Source organism: Chanodichthys erythropterus, chromosome 21, assembly GCF_024489055.1.
Source record: "Chanodichthys erythropterus isolate Z2021 chromosome 21, ASM2448905v1, whole genome shotgun sequence".
Classification (NCBI taxonomy): Eukaryota; Metazoa; Chordata; class Actinopteri; order Cypriniformes; family Xenocyprididae; genus Chanodichthys; species Chanodichthys erythropterus.
Window position 1 is genome coordinate 31,400,641 of NC_090241.1, and position 15,886 is coordinate 31,416,526.

General features: G+C 35.1%; 2 protein-coding genes across 2 annotated transcripts; one reads left to right on the plus strand and one right to left on the minus strand.

Annotated features, from left to right (window-relative positions):
- Positions 1–51: 51 nt before the first annotated feature.
- On the minus strand, positions 52–8,775 carry slc5a8l (solute carrier family 5 member 8, like). The gene is made up of 15 exons (XM_067372840.1): positions 8,102–8,775; positions 6,439–6,504; positions 6,173–6,224; positions 5,058–5,125; positions 4,468–4,622; positions 3,854–3,994; positions 3,618–3,747; positions 3,446–3,534; positions 2,245–2,357; positions 2,049–2,116; positions 1,808–1,894; positions 1,448–1,638; positions 945–1,054; positions 771–859; positions 52–480 (listed from the first exon to the last, which is right to left on the minus strand). The coding sequence occupies exons 1-15, from the start codon at positions 8,453–8,455 to the stop codon at positions 361–363; spliced, it is 1,833 nt and encodes a 610-aa protein (XP_067228941.1). The 5' UTR covers positions 8,456–8,775; the 3' UTR covers positions 52–360.
- On the plus strand, positions 8,706–14,797 carry tshba (thyroid stimulating hormone subunit beta a). The gene is made up of 3 exons (XM_067372849.1): positions 8,706–8,837; positions 12,801–12,984; positions 14,326–14,797. Exons 2-3 carry the CDS (start codon positions 12,826–12,828, stop codon positions 14,617–14,619), a joined length of 453 nt encoding a protein of 150 aa, XP_067228950.1. The 5' UTR covers positions 8,706–8,837; positions 12,801–12,825; the 3' UTR covers positions 14,620–14,797.
- The last annotated feature ends 1,089 nt before the right edge of the window (positions 14,798–15,886 follow it).

Below are 15,886 nucleotides of genomic sequence, written 5' to 3' on the forward strand. Positions count from 1 at the left end.
GTGCCTCACTCTGAAGTACTTTTTTCTGCTTCCTTTTGTGTGTGAATGATTCTCAGTGAGTTTGACGTAATCATTTGTCAAATTTTATTTCAAAACAACTCAGATTTAATACAAAACTTTTAGTAAAAACAGCAGTGTAAATTATTCAAAACTTGATCATGAAAATCGCAGACTGTCTATAGTTTGAAAACAGCCCATATACAGTAGCCTGCTGGCACAAAAATAGACAGTTAATATTAATTTCTTGTTTTTCTTATGGGAAGGTTTTTTAAAACAAAAAAAAATTATCATCGCTTAGCAATTTCAACATACAAAAATACAGTCATAATTTACTATTTACAACATATCCATATTTCACATCTAAAACTTTGTGATCTTCTCGTTCTGGTCTTTCTCTTTCAGTGCAATTTCATTGTCATAGAAAACTGGACTGTCCAGACCCTGGACGTGGTTTGGCTCTTTCTCAATCAAGTCTGACACCTAAAAAGAAAAAATATGCAATGCAGTTAATAAGCAGTTTTACTAAAACTTCAGCAATGAAACGGCTAAGCGCTACAAAAATGTATACTGTATTTACTACAGCCATTTTTAAAACTTTATATAATTATATATTTTTGCATTGCTGCAATATTTTAACATTTTTTCATTTATTGCATATATATATATATGGCGGGAGGGGGGTTAATGTCACAATGCAAAAATATATAAATCATGATCTTTGGTCTATATTTTTGGGCAGTGGTTGTCACACTAGTGATGAAAGGTCTCACCTCTGAGTCTGAGTTTCTGCATCCAAAACAAATGAGATCTGACTTTCCAATAAAGAGCTCCGGTCGAACTTTCTGCTGTTTACAGCCACCTAAAATAAAAAAGTAAACAATCAAAGTTTAGGTTCAATCTCTGAGTGTTTGCCTCCCCAAGAAGATGAGAAAGAGTCATCTTACCTGTGATTGCACTAACTACTAGTCCTGTGATCATGGTCACCAGAATGCCCACAGGACAGAAGTACAGGTAGGACAGAGAATACCAGTTGTCTGCCAAAGCTGGTCTTGGCCTGAAGGACAGCATGAGACATTTACAGTTAACTTTGATGTCAGTGTGTTTGTTAGTTTTTGTGAGCAGCATAGATTTCATCAAAACAGACAGAAAAAGATTTTTTATATTAAGAATTAACACTTTTATTCAGCAAGAATGCATTTAATTGATCAATAGTGTAAGACATTTATATTGTTACAAAATATTTCTATAATTGCTGTTTTTTCTCTTTTTTATTTCTATTCATCTATTTTGACTGCCCAAAAAATTAAGCAGAACAACTGTTTCCAACATTGATGATACGAAATGTTTCTTGAGCAGCAAATCAGCATATTAGAATGATCTCTGAAGGGTCATGTGACACATGAAGACTGCAGTAATGATATATATACATGAATTTGGGATTACTAACTGTGGAGTTGTGCTTTGTAGGACTGTGCTGAATGGTGCCATAGTGGTGGTTTCATTAACAATCTGTGCAATGCATCCTTCCACACTCAAAGGAAGCTGGAGGGTCTTCTCAGGTAAAGGAGGATACAACTGAGCTCCAATTCCCACCCATAACGTTATAACCAGGCCGGAAATCAAACCAACTAAGCCTCCCTGTAGGAATACATTAATTTTATGTAGTGTTAAAAGTGTAATGAGTACTTTTTCTTTATGTGACAAACAGTGGTCTTTAAATGTATACCAACTATGGGTGCGCCTGTCGCATGATGTAAAATAAAAAATTATGCAATATTGTAACTGAAATATTTGAAAAAGTTCTTACAGTGGAGTTCGCACAGCGGAAGAAGATGCCTAGGGCATAAAGGCCCAAGAGAGGTCCACTGATCATACCAAATATGGACAGAGCTGCCTGTGGAGGAAGGGATTCACAGCGTGTCATTACAGTCTGTTATCAGCAGAGGGTGCTTTTGAGACAGTGAAAAAAGTCAATGGAATTAAACCACAAGAAGGGACATTATTGCAGTATTATATTATAAATTTACTTGTGCATAGAATAGGTTTACCTGCAGTATATTGCCCATCATGGAGGCAACACCAGCCATTCCAATGCATACAGCTCCATAGAATACACCTAGAAATGAGCAGTACACCATTAAACTTCAACATGCACGTCAATCCATCTTCCCCCTCCATCTCCTGCTTCGTTCTGAAGTGAAGCATGCAGTTGTCAGTGTATACAGCTGTTGCACTGAAACTCACTCATGCCCATGTTGATCCAGGACAGCTGTCTCTCTGTCAGCCAGGGCCATGCTGGTTTCATAAAGTCTGCCACTGTGACAGCCACCAGAGCGTTGATACTGGATGACACTGTACTGTTGAAACACAACACAAAAACTAGGACTGATGGTGTCTGATGTGTGACCTGACCTCAACAAAAATCAAACTATATATATATATTATTTATATATATATATATATATATATATATATATATATATATATATATATATATATATATATATATATATATATATATATATATATTTATATATATATATTTTTATATATATATATATATATATATATATATATATATATATATATTTATATATTTATATATATATATATATTTATATATTTATATATATATATATATATATATTTTTATATATATATATATATAGATATATATATATAAATATATATATATATATATATATATATATATATATATATATATATATATATATATATATATATATATATATATATATATATATATATATATATATATATATATATATATATATATATATATATATATATATATATATATATATATATATATATATATATATATATATATATATATATATATATATATATATATATATATATATATATATATATATATATATATATATATATATATATATATATATATATATTTATATATATATATATATATATATATATATATATATATATATATATATATATATATTTATATATTTATATTTATATTTATATATATATATATATATATATATATATATATATATATATATATATATATATATATATGTATATATGTATATATATATTTATATATATATATATATATATATATATATATATATATATATATATATATATATATATATATATATATATATATATATATATATATATATATATATATATATATATATATATATATATATATATATATACAGGGTTGCCCAACCCGCCCAATTGCTACTCAACACTAGCCCAATCGCCAATCGTGTTTCCGGGGAGTAAAATCTGCGTTTTTGGCGGGTTCCCCTGGTAAATTATGCATTCCATGGGCTAAATATCATGTTATTTGGGGTCCCTTCAACCCGCGGACATGAAAAACAACCTGAAAACAAAAACATATGATCATAATGGACTTATTTGACAGATATTTATTGTTCACCTTAATGTTCCACTGTAAGCTGCAGCCACAAACAAGCCTGGCAGTCCTGGGAAATCTGCTAGTATGTCCATTACCAGATAAGGAAGGAGCTGGAAAGCATTTAATTTGGTCAGATTAATTGTAAGCACTGTGTGAGTAAAGATAAAGAGATCACTGCTGGGACTTGTATTACCTGGTCTGAAGCTCCTACATCTTTATTGGTGAAAGGATCACAGTCTTTATAGATGGAGTACATGGTGAGACCAGAGAGCATGGCCAAACTCACTGTGACCCATAAGCCCACCATATTCAGATACAAAGATCTGTGTGGGCAAATATTGACAGAACGCCAGTGTTTACATTTGAATATCTGCAGTATTAGCTGTAGGAGTAAAGTCAAATAATATCATGTCTTGAGTGAATACTCACAGCTTGGCATGAGTTATTGTCCGACAGGAAATGTAGCGCTGCACCTGTGATTGGTTGATTGAGTACATGGACGCCCACATCAGACTGCCACCAACAACGATTGTCCAGAAACTATGACGCCTCAAAGGATCAGGATCAAAACTGAAAGAAACATTTTAGAGGTGAGTCTGTCTATCTATCTATCTGTCTTTCTTTTTTTGTGTGTGTGTGTAATTTTATCCTGTGATGGTAATGCAGCCCACAGTGTCAAATGATCCTTCAGAAATCATTCTAATATGCTGATATAGTGCTCAAGAAACACATACTATTATTAATGTTGATTAATATTAATTTTTGTGGATTCCTTGATGAATAGAAAGTTCAAAAGAACAGCATTTATTTAAAATAGAAATCTTTTGTAACGTTACAAATGTCTTTACTCTCACTTGTGATCAATTTAATGTATCCTTGAACCTGAAAAACATTTTACTGACCCCAAACTTTTTATCATATATATATATATATATATATATATATATATATACAGCTATGGAAAAAATTAAGACTTAAGAGTGGTCTCTTAATTTTTTCCATAGCTGTATATGTGATCTAGTTTCTAGACCAGATTTCTTTACCTGAATGTTTCCAAACGTCCTCCATAGTAGCTGTCGTTCCAGATCCTCCCGAGTCCCCCCTGCAGCACAGCCCCTCGAGCGATGACCGCCACAAACCCACCCAACATGATGATCATCTGGAACACATCTGTCCATATCACTGCCTTCAGTCCTCCCTGTTAACAAAAGCATTTTTGCATTAAAGGCACAAATTCATAAATAATGCAGGATGCCTGTTTGTGCACACCATAAGATGAGCACCTGAACACCTTCCATTAAACAATGCTTTAAAAACTCATTTTTTCTTACTGTGAAGAACATTTAATTATCAAAAGAGTGTATTTTTCACTATAACAACCCTTTTGTGCATTGAAAATGTTTCATGAATGTTGTTCATGGAACCACTGATGCAATAAAGAACCTTTATTTTTAAGAGCGTAGCATGAATGGAGCTTTTTCACAGCCTATATTGATTTTATTTTTTATGGAAGTTAATGCAAAACTAGTAAATGGGCCAGGGGTGTATGGGACATTAGGTTATCTTTTCTTTCCCTTTTCTGCAATCGCAAACAATATATGAATTTATGATTAAACTGAATGATGTTACTGACCAGGGTGCAGTAGATGATGCAGACGGCCCCTGTTGCCACAAGCACTCCCCACAGATCCAGACCTGTGACTGCAACACAAGAGAGTATTTACAGAAATGACTGCGTTGATGGGGTGTTTCATCAGTTAGAGGCACTTTTGACTGCTCAAACTGTCTTTAAAGCGTTAGTTCATCCAAAAATGAAAATCCTGTAATCATTTACTCACCTTCATGTCGTTTCAAACCCGTCCGACTTTCGTTCATCTTCAGAACACAGATTTTTTTTTTTTGATGAAATCTGAGAGCTTTCTGTCCTTCCATTGACACAACTACCACTTTGACTCTTCAAAAAGGGATCTTAAAACTAATGCATATGAATTGAGTGGTTTAGTCCAAATTTTCTGAAGAGACTCGATTGCTTTATACACCAAACAGATTGAATTTAGGCTTTAATTGACATATAAACATTCATCAGCTCACCAGTGAGGTTCATTCTCATGTGTTACGCGGCACTTTGAGCTTCGTTAAGAACCAATGAGGTTTGTTTTCGCTCGTCAAGCAAGTTTGGTTGAGCTTCTGTTTATGTTCGCTGATCAATGTTTATATGTGATTAAAAGCCTAAATTCAATCTGTTCATCAAATAAAGTGATCGTGTCTCTTCAGAAAATTTGGACCACTCAATTGCATAGCTGTCAATGGAGGGACAGAAATCTCTTAGATTTCATTGAAAATATCTTAATTTGTGTTCTAAAGATGAACAAAAGTCTTATGTGTTTGGAACAACATGAGAGCGAGTAAATGATAACAGAATTTTCATTTTTGGGTGAACTAACCCTATAAACTGTTTGTTTCATCAGTGAAAATGATATTTGGTAATGTATTGCCATATTGGGGACAGCTTTTTTTTATTAAAATTGTTTTTAATTGTACACAAAAGCTAAATAACACTCCTTGTAAGCATTTCTTTCCCTAAAAACATCATATGACAGAAAAGTTTCTCTAATTGAAGAATCACCAATATGCATTATTTGATTTAATATTCATGTGTGAAGTCATGAGGAGGCATTACTTTTTCTTCTGGCAGGCTTTGTTAAATGGCTTTTGACATTAATAAATGAAAGATGGCTCTTTACTTACTTTGATTAAGGGCAAGTGCAGGGGCATAGATGACCATGCCTGTGTATAAAGCCTATGAGAGATAACACCACCCATTAGATGATTGAACAAAAATCTCTTTTAGCCTAAAATACGTCAATACTGCATATTATGTGACTTTATGACGTGGAATAGACGTAGACACAACAGACATTGTTTTTCCGAAGCGATGCACAATGACACAATCACTCGTCAGATACATGTTAGGTTATGTATAAAGTCATGCAAGAAGCTAAAATCCAACTTACGGTTTGAGCAATATACATGCTGGTTCCAATCACTCGTATGAGCTTGTTGAAACGCATTTCCAAGTACTGCAAAAACAAGTGACCAATTCAATTAATTATTAGCAAACGAAACAACAAATTTACATTATATAATTTACATCATTACACAAAACTCAGATTGTACAATGAACCATTACATATTGATTTTCTCAGATTAACATCATTGTTGTTTTAAAAGTTAATCATATGCTCTAAAAAATGCTGGGTTAAAAACAACCCAAGTTGGGTTGAAAATGGACAAATCCAGAGACTGGGTTGTTTTAACCCAGCGGATGGGTTTGCCCAACATGCTGGGTACTTTTAATCAACTATAACTCAAATGTTGTTTAAAAATTACTGTATTGCTCACTTAAAATGAACCCAAAATATATTGGAAAGGAACATGTATTACACTCTTAAAAACAACCCAAGTTGGGTTGAAAATGGACAAACCCAGCAATTGGGTTGTTTTAACCCAGCGGTAGGGTTAAATGTTTGCCCAACCTGCTGGGTAGTTTTATTTAACCCAACTATTGTTTAAAAATGACTGTATTGCTTAATTAAAATGAACCCAAAGTATGTTGGAAATGAACATTTATTAATTTTCAATGAATAATTATTAAACAATAAACATTTATTAAATTGCTTATTAATACATTTATATGAATAAACTATTAAAATATTAAATTTATATTAATAAAATATTAAAGCTTATTAATAAACATTCACCTTTTGTCTATTATTGTTGTCTCTAATTGCATCTGGTTTTTAATTTCCCAACTATTTTGGGTTCATTTTAAGCTAGCCATATAGCAATTTTTAAACAATAGTTGGTTTAAATAAAACTACCCAGCAGGTTGGGCAAACATTTAACCCAACCGCTGGGTTAAAACAACTCAGTCGCTGGGTTTGTCCATTTTCAACCCAACTTGGGTTGTTTTTAACCCAGCATTTTTTAGAGTGTATGTTTAATAAATCAACATTTAGTTTAATGAATAATTAATAAACATTTATTAAATCACTTTTTAATAAATGCTTACATTTTGATTATTATGGTTGCTTTTAGTATTATGTGTCTGATTTTTCATTTTCAACCTATTTTGACTCATTTTAAGCCAGCCATATAGTCATTTTTAAACAATAGTTGAGTTAAATAAAACTGCCCTGCACATTGGGCAAACATTTAACCCAACCTCTGGGTTTGTCCATTTTCAGCGCAACTTGGGCTGTTTTTAACCCAGCATTTTTTATAGTGTAAGAACTGTGTGCCCTTTTAGTTTTACTGTTTTCGACTCTAACGAACTCTAAATATATGCATTTTTGTTTTCATTTTGATTTATTTGACAAGTTCCGCTGTCTTTTTCACATGGACAGTGACCATGAATAGCTTTTGTACTTTGGATTATACAATAAAGCACTTCTCACTATGATAAATCTGTTTGTCAATAAACTATCCTGACATTGCCTCTTTCCCTTTAATCCTTTTAATCTCACTCTCTCTTTCTCTCTCTCTTGTCCTCATTGCATTTCCATCTATTGATTCTTTATCAAGCTCAGGCACAAATGGAGAGTCTGAGGGTGTTTTCAGTCTCTCTATGTTCTCTGTCCTCATTCAAACCCCTTGTGCCCAGTGTTGCCCTCTTACCTCATATGTGCTGGTGATGCCCAGGCGGTAAAACAGAGGCACGAAGATTTCAGCACTGATGGTGGACATGATGGCATAAGAGAAGATAAAGAGCCAGAACGGTGTTCCGTACATGTACGCCTCTGCAGGAGTGCCAATAACAGTGATCCCTGACATAAAACTAGCCGTTAGGGACAAAGCCACAGGCACTGCGGTCATCTGCCGGCCACCCAGTAGAAACTCTTCACTGCTGGCCTCCTTGCGTCCACGGATGGCTTGGAACAAGCCAATGCCCGCTGCAAAAAGAATCAAGCCGGCGAACACCACATAGTCCCAGACTGAGAATGTCGCAACTGGACCTCCGCCGCCCGGCATGATTGGGAAAGTGCACTTTTTGAGACCCTAAAACAGATATATACCCGGTGTCACGCCGGTCAGAAGTGATTTTCTGCTGGAAATTCCTCCGAAGCTTTTGCCAACAGTAGGACGAAACCAAGTAGCTCTGGTCAGTGCCAATAACTGATAAGGATTCAAGTCTTCTGTAATCTTGGACCAACCACAAAAAAAACTTGAGTTAATGATCCCTCAAGGCCAGAAGATATACCAAGTTACATTGTAAAAGGAAGTGAATGTTTTTTATTCCTAATCTTGCCGGAACGGTTTAGTCGAAGTTGCTAAAGGAATTTAGGAGGATGCATTGTGCTGACTTTAACCTCGCTTAGTCAGTCAACTAATTTGCCCCCCGTAAGGTATCGAGGTAAACCAAAACTTTTAAGATTATTTCACAAGATCAAAGGACTTCCAGAATATGACTAACATACCATTTCAATGTGTGCCCATAGCAGGTCATCCTAAACTCCTCAGTTCCTGGTACTGTTTTGAGGTTTACTTGAAATAAGACTTTTGTTTTTAGCTTAAAAAGTTTCCCGTAGTTCATGTTGAATCATTATCTACCGACGGTTCCAGGTAAATCAGAAACAGTAAGCAGTTTTCCAATCAGCTACAGCTTGACTGAGACATTACATGCGATAAGATGAAGCAATTATTAACAGCATATGAATCCAGGGGACTTCGTCAAATAAGAGCAAGCAAATGATAGCCATAAAATCTATAGATACTATTCAATAGCACAGGTGTACTGTGAACGTGAACCTTATAGTCCACGCCAGTAAAACAACACAAGTAATGGTTGAGGAAGTTAATCTGTGACACTGTCAAAACATCTTGACGTCGTGATGCTGTTACAGGTTCTCCAAGCTACAAAACAATTTTTAATGGCATTCTTTCTCCTTTTTGAGCACTGAAGATACGTATCACTCAGGTGGAATTACCTCCATGCAAACTGTGCATGCATTTACTTTTCCATTTTCAATACTGTGAACTTTGCACACAAGATAAGGCCTGAAAGATTTATATGATGAGAGCTTGGTAAATTGACTGAACTGACAGCGTGTATCTTTATTAAAGATCAGATGTGTGATCTGCCAAGCGAGATGACTAAATGAAGCCAATTTGTTGCCATGCTTTGTTAAAATACAGCTTGATTTGTGTACATAACCCACATGGGATATATTTCAACACCGAGTATCTTAGGAACACCAAATAAGTATTAAATGGATCCTGTAATTATTATGGAAAAGTGACATTATATAAGTGTTTATGTCAAAGCTATCATGCAGTGACAACATTGATACTGGATCAGACCCAAAAAGCTACTGAAAGGAAAATTCCAAATGAGATCTTTCTAGTATCTCAATTGTTTACTGCAAAACTAGATGCTGATTATCATTTAAGTCTCCTGCAGATTTTTCTCCTGAAAAAAGGCTTTAATAATCATGTCTGTTCATGAGATTCATTGAATTCTCAACAATGTCTCTTGGGCCACAAAGTCATAGGTCTGAGATTTTAATATAAAGTAATATAGCTTAAAGGAACTCTCCACTTTTTTTGAAAATAGGCTAATTTTCCAACTCCCCTAGAGTTAAACAGTTGAGTTTTACCGTTTTCGAATCCATTCAGCCGATCTCCGGTTCTGGCGGTACCACTTTTAGCATAGCTTAGCATAGTTCATTGAATCTGATTAGACCTTTAGCATCGCGCTTAAAAATGACCAAAGAGTTTTGATATTTTTCCTATTTAAAACTTGACTCTTCTGTAGTTAAATCGTGTACTAAGACCGACGGAAAATAAAAAGTTGTGATTTTCTAGGCTGATATGGCTAGGAACTATACTCTCATTCAGGCGTAATAATCAAGGAACTTTGCTGCCGTTCCATGGCTGCAGAGGTGCAATGATATTACGCAGCGCCTGTGAGCCCCTGCTTGCACAGGGAACATGCCTTGCAACTATGGAGACGTGTGTGAGAGACGCTGCGTAATATCATTGTGCCTGCTGCAGCCATGGAACGGCAGCAAAGTTCCTTGATTATTACGCCTGAATGAGAGTATAGTTCCTAGCCATATCAGCCTAGAAAATCGCAACTTTTCATTTTCCGCCGGTCTTAGTACACGATTTAACTACAGAAGAGTCAAGTTTTAAATAGGAAAAGTATCGAAATTCTTTGGTCATTTTTAAGCGCAATGCTAATGGTCTAATCAGATTCAATGAACTATGCTAAGCTATGCTAAAAGTGGTACCGCCAGAACTGGAGATCGGCTGAATGGATTCGAAAACAGTAAAACTCAACTTTTTAACTCTAGGGGAGTTTGAAAATGAGCCTATTCTCAAAAAAAGTGGAGTGTTCCTTTAAAATACTTCTCATCAAATCAAACATTTATAATTTATTATTTTTAATATTTATTTTGTAAGTCATTTTAGGAGAAACATGAAACTTAAGTTGATATTTAAATGTAATAGACCTGAGGACATGAAGAGCAGCAACCTCTCCTCATGTTTAGGAAACCTCACTAATGCAGTGTGAATATTTATAGGCCCTTAATGGTGGCCATACAGCATGTGGGTGATTTGGTTAGCATCATTTTTATGCATGCTGCACAATAGTTGATGATGGAGACAGATCGGGTTCAGTGTCTATATAAGAGCAGCAGCCTTTCAACACAAGCAGGTTTGATCAGATCCTCCAGGTAAGTAGTCCGTTTGATTTACAATATTACTGCTGTTTGCCAGCCAAAAAGAAGAAAAGCTCAGAAAGACACATGAAAAGATAGCTGTGAGAGTCAGAATGTATTTTTGAGTTATAGTCCAAAAAGTGACTTTTAGCTTACTCTTTAGGACAAATTTTTCTCATTGTAAAACCATGCCGATCCAAGCCAGTGGGCAGAGTGCATTTTTTTGTATACCATAATGCTCTCTTTTTTACTGTGTAAACATGCATTAGACCAGGGGTTCTCAACTCTGGCCCTCAAGGTCCAATTTCATGGAGAGTTTAGCTTCAACCCTAATCAAACACACTTGAACAAGCTAATCAAGACCTTCATGCTTACTAGAAAGCTACAGGCAGGTGTGTTTGATCAACGTTGGAGCTAAACTCTGCTGGAAAGTGGACCATGAGTGCCAGAGTTGAGAACCCCTGCAAGTTAAAGTTAACTCTGCATTTTTTCTAATCATCAGTGCTGCAGTTGGATATTATAATGCGTCGTCTCACATTTTACTGCATAAACGCATTCTGTGAACATCCGTTTACATTTTTTCACTGTCAGTAATGCTATGAAATCATATGGAAGCCTATTTCCGCCGCATATGAAAAAAATATTTTTTTCAGAAATCGAAATTACGACATAGTCAATGATGATGAAAAGTTGAAATGATAACTGAAAAAGTCACAAATATGATTTAAAATGTCGGAATTATGACATACTTTACCAAAATTGTGACATACTAAGTCTATTTTGAACTTTATTTCAGAATTATGGGATAAATAGTTGATAATATGACGTAAAAAGTAATAATTATGAGACCAAAAATCAAAATTATGGCATGCCATTATTGACATAGAAACTCATAATTTCTACCTTTTGTCTCAATATTATGACTATGTCATAACTATGACTTTTTGTAATTATTATGACTTTTAATGTTTGAACTTTTTATCATTATTTCGACTTTTCATCTCATAATTGACTATGTCATCATTTTGACTTTTTATCTCAGGAATATGACTTGTGTCATAATTTTGTCTTTTTATGTCATAATTATGATCTTAAAAATCATGATTTTTTTGGTGGTGGAAATAGGCTTCCATAAAATCATGAGTCAGCCTATTGTGCTCTTCAAGTGAAGACAGAAATATCATAATTACGAGTTCTGACGCATGAATGGCCGAGCAAAGTCTAAATTTATTCTAGATGATACATTGAGTTGACAAGTTGTGATGTTGGAAGGAGCATGCTGATTTGAAACACTGATCTATAATATAGATATGTGATAGCAATTAATATTTTTCATCATTTTAAATACAGGTGTGATTATTTGGGTTTATTGTTCACAAAGTATTTCAACATGTTGTAATAACTAAAACCCAACTCGAAAGTACGCAGCATAACAGGTGCACTTAAAGGCAGCATAACAATTCCCTGGAAACCACACAACAACAACAACAAGCCATGGTGGCAACCTGTGCAAGCATGTGCAACCACCACTCACATTTCTCATTCCCCAAATGCCAAATCTACAGACTTTTAAATCATGTTGCCTAGTTTACTATGTCTATTGTGATTTTTAGAGTTCATTGTACATTATATTCACTGTGGTTCTCCAACAGACATCCCGATACACTGCCAGCTATAATGTCTCCTCTGTATGTGGTTGGCATGCTGGGACTTTTGATGAAGATAGCAGCACCTATGTGTGCCCCCACTGAGTACACCATTTACATCGAGAGACAGGAGTGCAATTACTGTGTGGCTGTCAACACCACCATCTGCATGGGCTTCTGTTTCTCCAGGGTAAGCAGCCACAGTTTATGTGAAGAAAAGTGAGGAGGGTATTGTAGAGAACTGGATCCAAGGAGAGACGCTTCAGCATGCAAGCTGTGGCAAGCTGTGTTTAACAAAGATGATATCTGTCTCTGTTTTCTCACACCAGTGCCAAACCTGTGCCTTTCGTTCTTCTGTGGAACACAATCACATTTAGTTTCATTTTGTGTTCCACAGAACAGTAAACATCATACACCTTTAAAAGTAAATGTTCATTTTTGGCATATGGTTACATGAAGAACCTTCGACATCCTTGAAACCACTTTGGCCATGTTTACACCTGGTATTAAAGGGTTAGTTCACCCAAAAAAGAAAATTCTGTCATTAATTACTCACCGTCATGTTGTTCCACACCCGTAAGACCTTCGTTCATCTTCGGAAAACAAATTAAGATATTTTTGATAAAATCCGTCGGCTCAGTGAGGCCTGCATTGCCATCAAGACAATTAACACTTTCAATGCCCAAAAAACTACTAAAGACATTTAAAACAGTTCATGTGACTACAGTGATTCAACCTTAATGTTATGAATTGATGAGAATACTTTTTGTGCACCAAAAAAATAAAAATAAAAAAAACGATATCTAGTGATGGGCGATTTCAAAACACTGCTTCATGAAGCTTTGAAGTGTAACAAATCTTTTGTTTCGATTCAGTGGTTTGGAGCGTGTATCAAACTGCCAAAGCCATGCCCCCCAGTGGTGAACCACTGAAATTTTAAAACACTTATCACATAACAAAGCCTCATTTACTGAAATCACATGACTTTGGCTCCGAATCCCTGATTCTAAACAAAAGATTCGTAAAGCTTCATTAAGCAGTGTTTTTAAAATCACCTATCACTAGATATTGTCATAAAGTCATTATTTTGTGGGGGTTTTTTAGGTCTTTTGTGGCTGTTCGAACCCTTTCAGCCATTCGAGTGTGTTTTCGACTGGAAGTTGTCAAAAGTGGACAAGCTCAAAATGTTTCAGACCCCCTTTACTGTTGGATTTAGTGTCGTCCACTTGCGATCCGATCAACCAGAATGAATCTTAATACCAGGTGTAAACAGGGCCTAAAGGTTCTTTACAGTGAAAAGGGTTCTTTAGATTATTGAAATGTTATAAACACTAAGAAAAACAAGGAATCATTCACTAAAAGGTTCTTTGGGGAACCAAAATTCTTTGTTGGTTTGTGGGTGAGTAAATGAATTTAACAAACAACTACTTTAAGAAATAAACTGGGATATTCTGGATCATAACCTCAAATGTTTTCAGAAATTATTTTCTGGCACTTTCGCTAAAAATGCTTAACTACATTCGTCCTATAGGACAGTAATGTGAAGGAGTTGGTGGGTCCTCGTTTCCTGGTTCAGAGGGGCTGCACCTATCAAGAAGTCGAGTACCGGACAGCCATCTTGCCTGGCTGTCCTTCATATGCAGACCCTCACTTCACCTATCCAGTTGCACTTAGTTGCCACTGCAGCACCTGTAACACCCACAGTGATGAATGTGCCCACAAAACCAGCAATGCTGCAAGGAAATGCTCCAAACCTGTCCGTCATCTGTACCCCGACCACGAGGAGAACAGCTACATCCAGCCATATTGGGAACAGTATGAATAATGTTTGATTATTCCTTGACTAAAACACTTAAAACAAAGTGTTTAAGTTGTAGCAGTTGACTGGGGACTGTTTTCTGTTAGATAATCATTGAGTAAACCTTATGTCACAAAGTTACCTAACTCATATGTTTACTGTATTTTATATCAAGCATCTGATGTCTTTAATGAGGCCAAAAGGTTTTAATGGGGTTCAAATACGTATGCTTTTATGGATAATAAACATTATGTGAAATTTAATGATGCTTTAGTGTTTGATTGGCAGTGTCTCTATAAAAAAATTCAGAGGAAAAATCCTTACATAAAAATGAGTTTTATCATTATTGTTGGTGTTTATGGTTTAACAATGGGTGTTTATGAAATTATTCATACTCTATTGTGGTTTTCAGTTGGTTGTAAGGACAACAGCTAGTCGCGCAATGGATTAAAGAATAACAAGAGGTCGAGTGAGTAAATTCATTCACTGAACTCTAATGGCCATTTGTATTGATGGCTAATTCATATGAATTTGTACAATGTCTTTTGTACGTTTTCGTACAATCTTCTTACATCCTACTGATGGTTAGTTTAGAGGTGAACCTTCATGCTTATTTTTTCTAAAAAAACGTATATTTCCATAGGAATAACATCATACATAAGGTACGAGAGGCTGTGCTGTAACATGAATAAATCACGGCTGAGGGGTAGATGCGAAGCGCTTCGTGTTATGCCTAACAACACCCTTCAGCCGTGGCTTATTCACGATACAGCACTAGCCTCAAGTACCTTATTGCTTTTATAAAATGGTTACCACACAATACAAGTATTAAAGCCAAAAAAATATATCAATGCAACTTTCATGAAGAAAAGTTTCACTAAAAGCCTTCCTTCCGCCAGAAAAAATAGTCCCTGACTGTAAACAGCAACAGAACAGAAGTTACATTATTACGCCATTAGATGGCGGCAAAGACCGTCTTTATAAGTGTGTCAGTCAGTAGCGAAGACTTTTACACTGAAAAGACTGAATTGTTGTGAACACAGAACAAGACGCAACTGACAAATGCCTTGACTAGCGCTGTCAGTCACGGGAAAACCCCTTAACTGTTCAAAGGACAAGATAATACATTGGACATTTAAACATTTTTTTTTTATTATGAACATAGGACTGACCTGAAGGAAAATGCTAAATCTGAATGCAGGTAATAAACTCGCTCATTCAATCTCTTTCTCAGGATACTCTTCTACATAATACAGTAAGCTTCAATGAACAATATCAATTGAGAACATACAGT

Bases quoted from the DNA above. Each gene is read 5' to 3' on its own strand.
- slc5a8l (XM_067372840.1), bottom strand. From the start codon at position 8,455: ATGCCGGGCGGCGGAGGTCCAGTTGCGACATTCTCAGTCTGGGACTAT. The intron at 2,117-2,244 runs GTGAGTTTCAGT...GCTCATTTCTAG, and splicing joins CTGGATCAACATGGGCATGA to GTGTATTCTATGGAGCTGTA. The intron at 1,055-1,447 runs GTTAGTAATCCC...GCTGTCCTTCAG, and splicing joins CTACAAAGCACAACTCCACA to GCCAAGACCAGCTTTGGCAG.
- tshba (XM_067372849.1), top strand. From the start codon at position 12,826: ATGTCTCCTCTGTATGTGGTTGGCATGCTGGGACTTTTGATGAAGATA. The intron at 12,985-14,325 runs GTAAGCAGCCAC...TTCGTCCTATAG, and splicing joins TGGGCTTCTGTTTCTCCAGG to GACAGTAATGTGAAGGAGTT.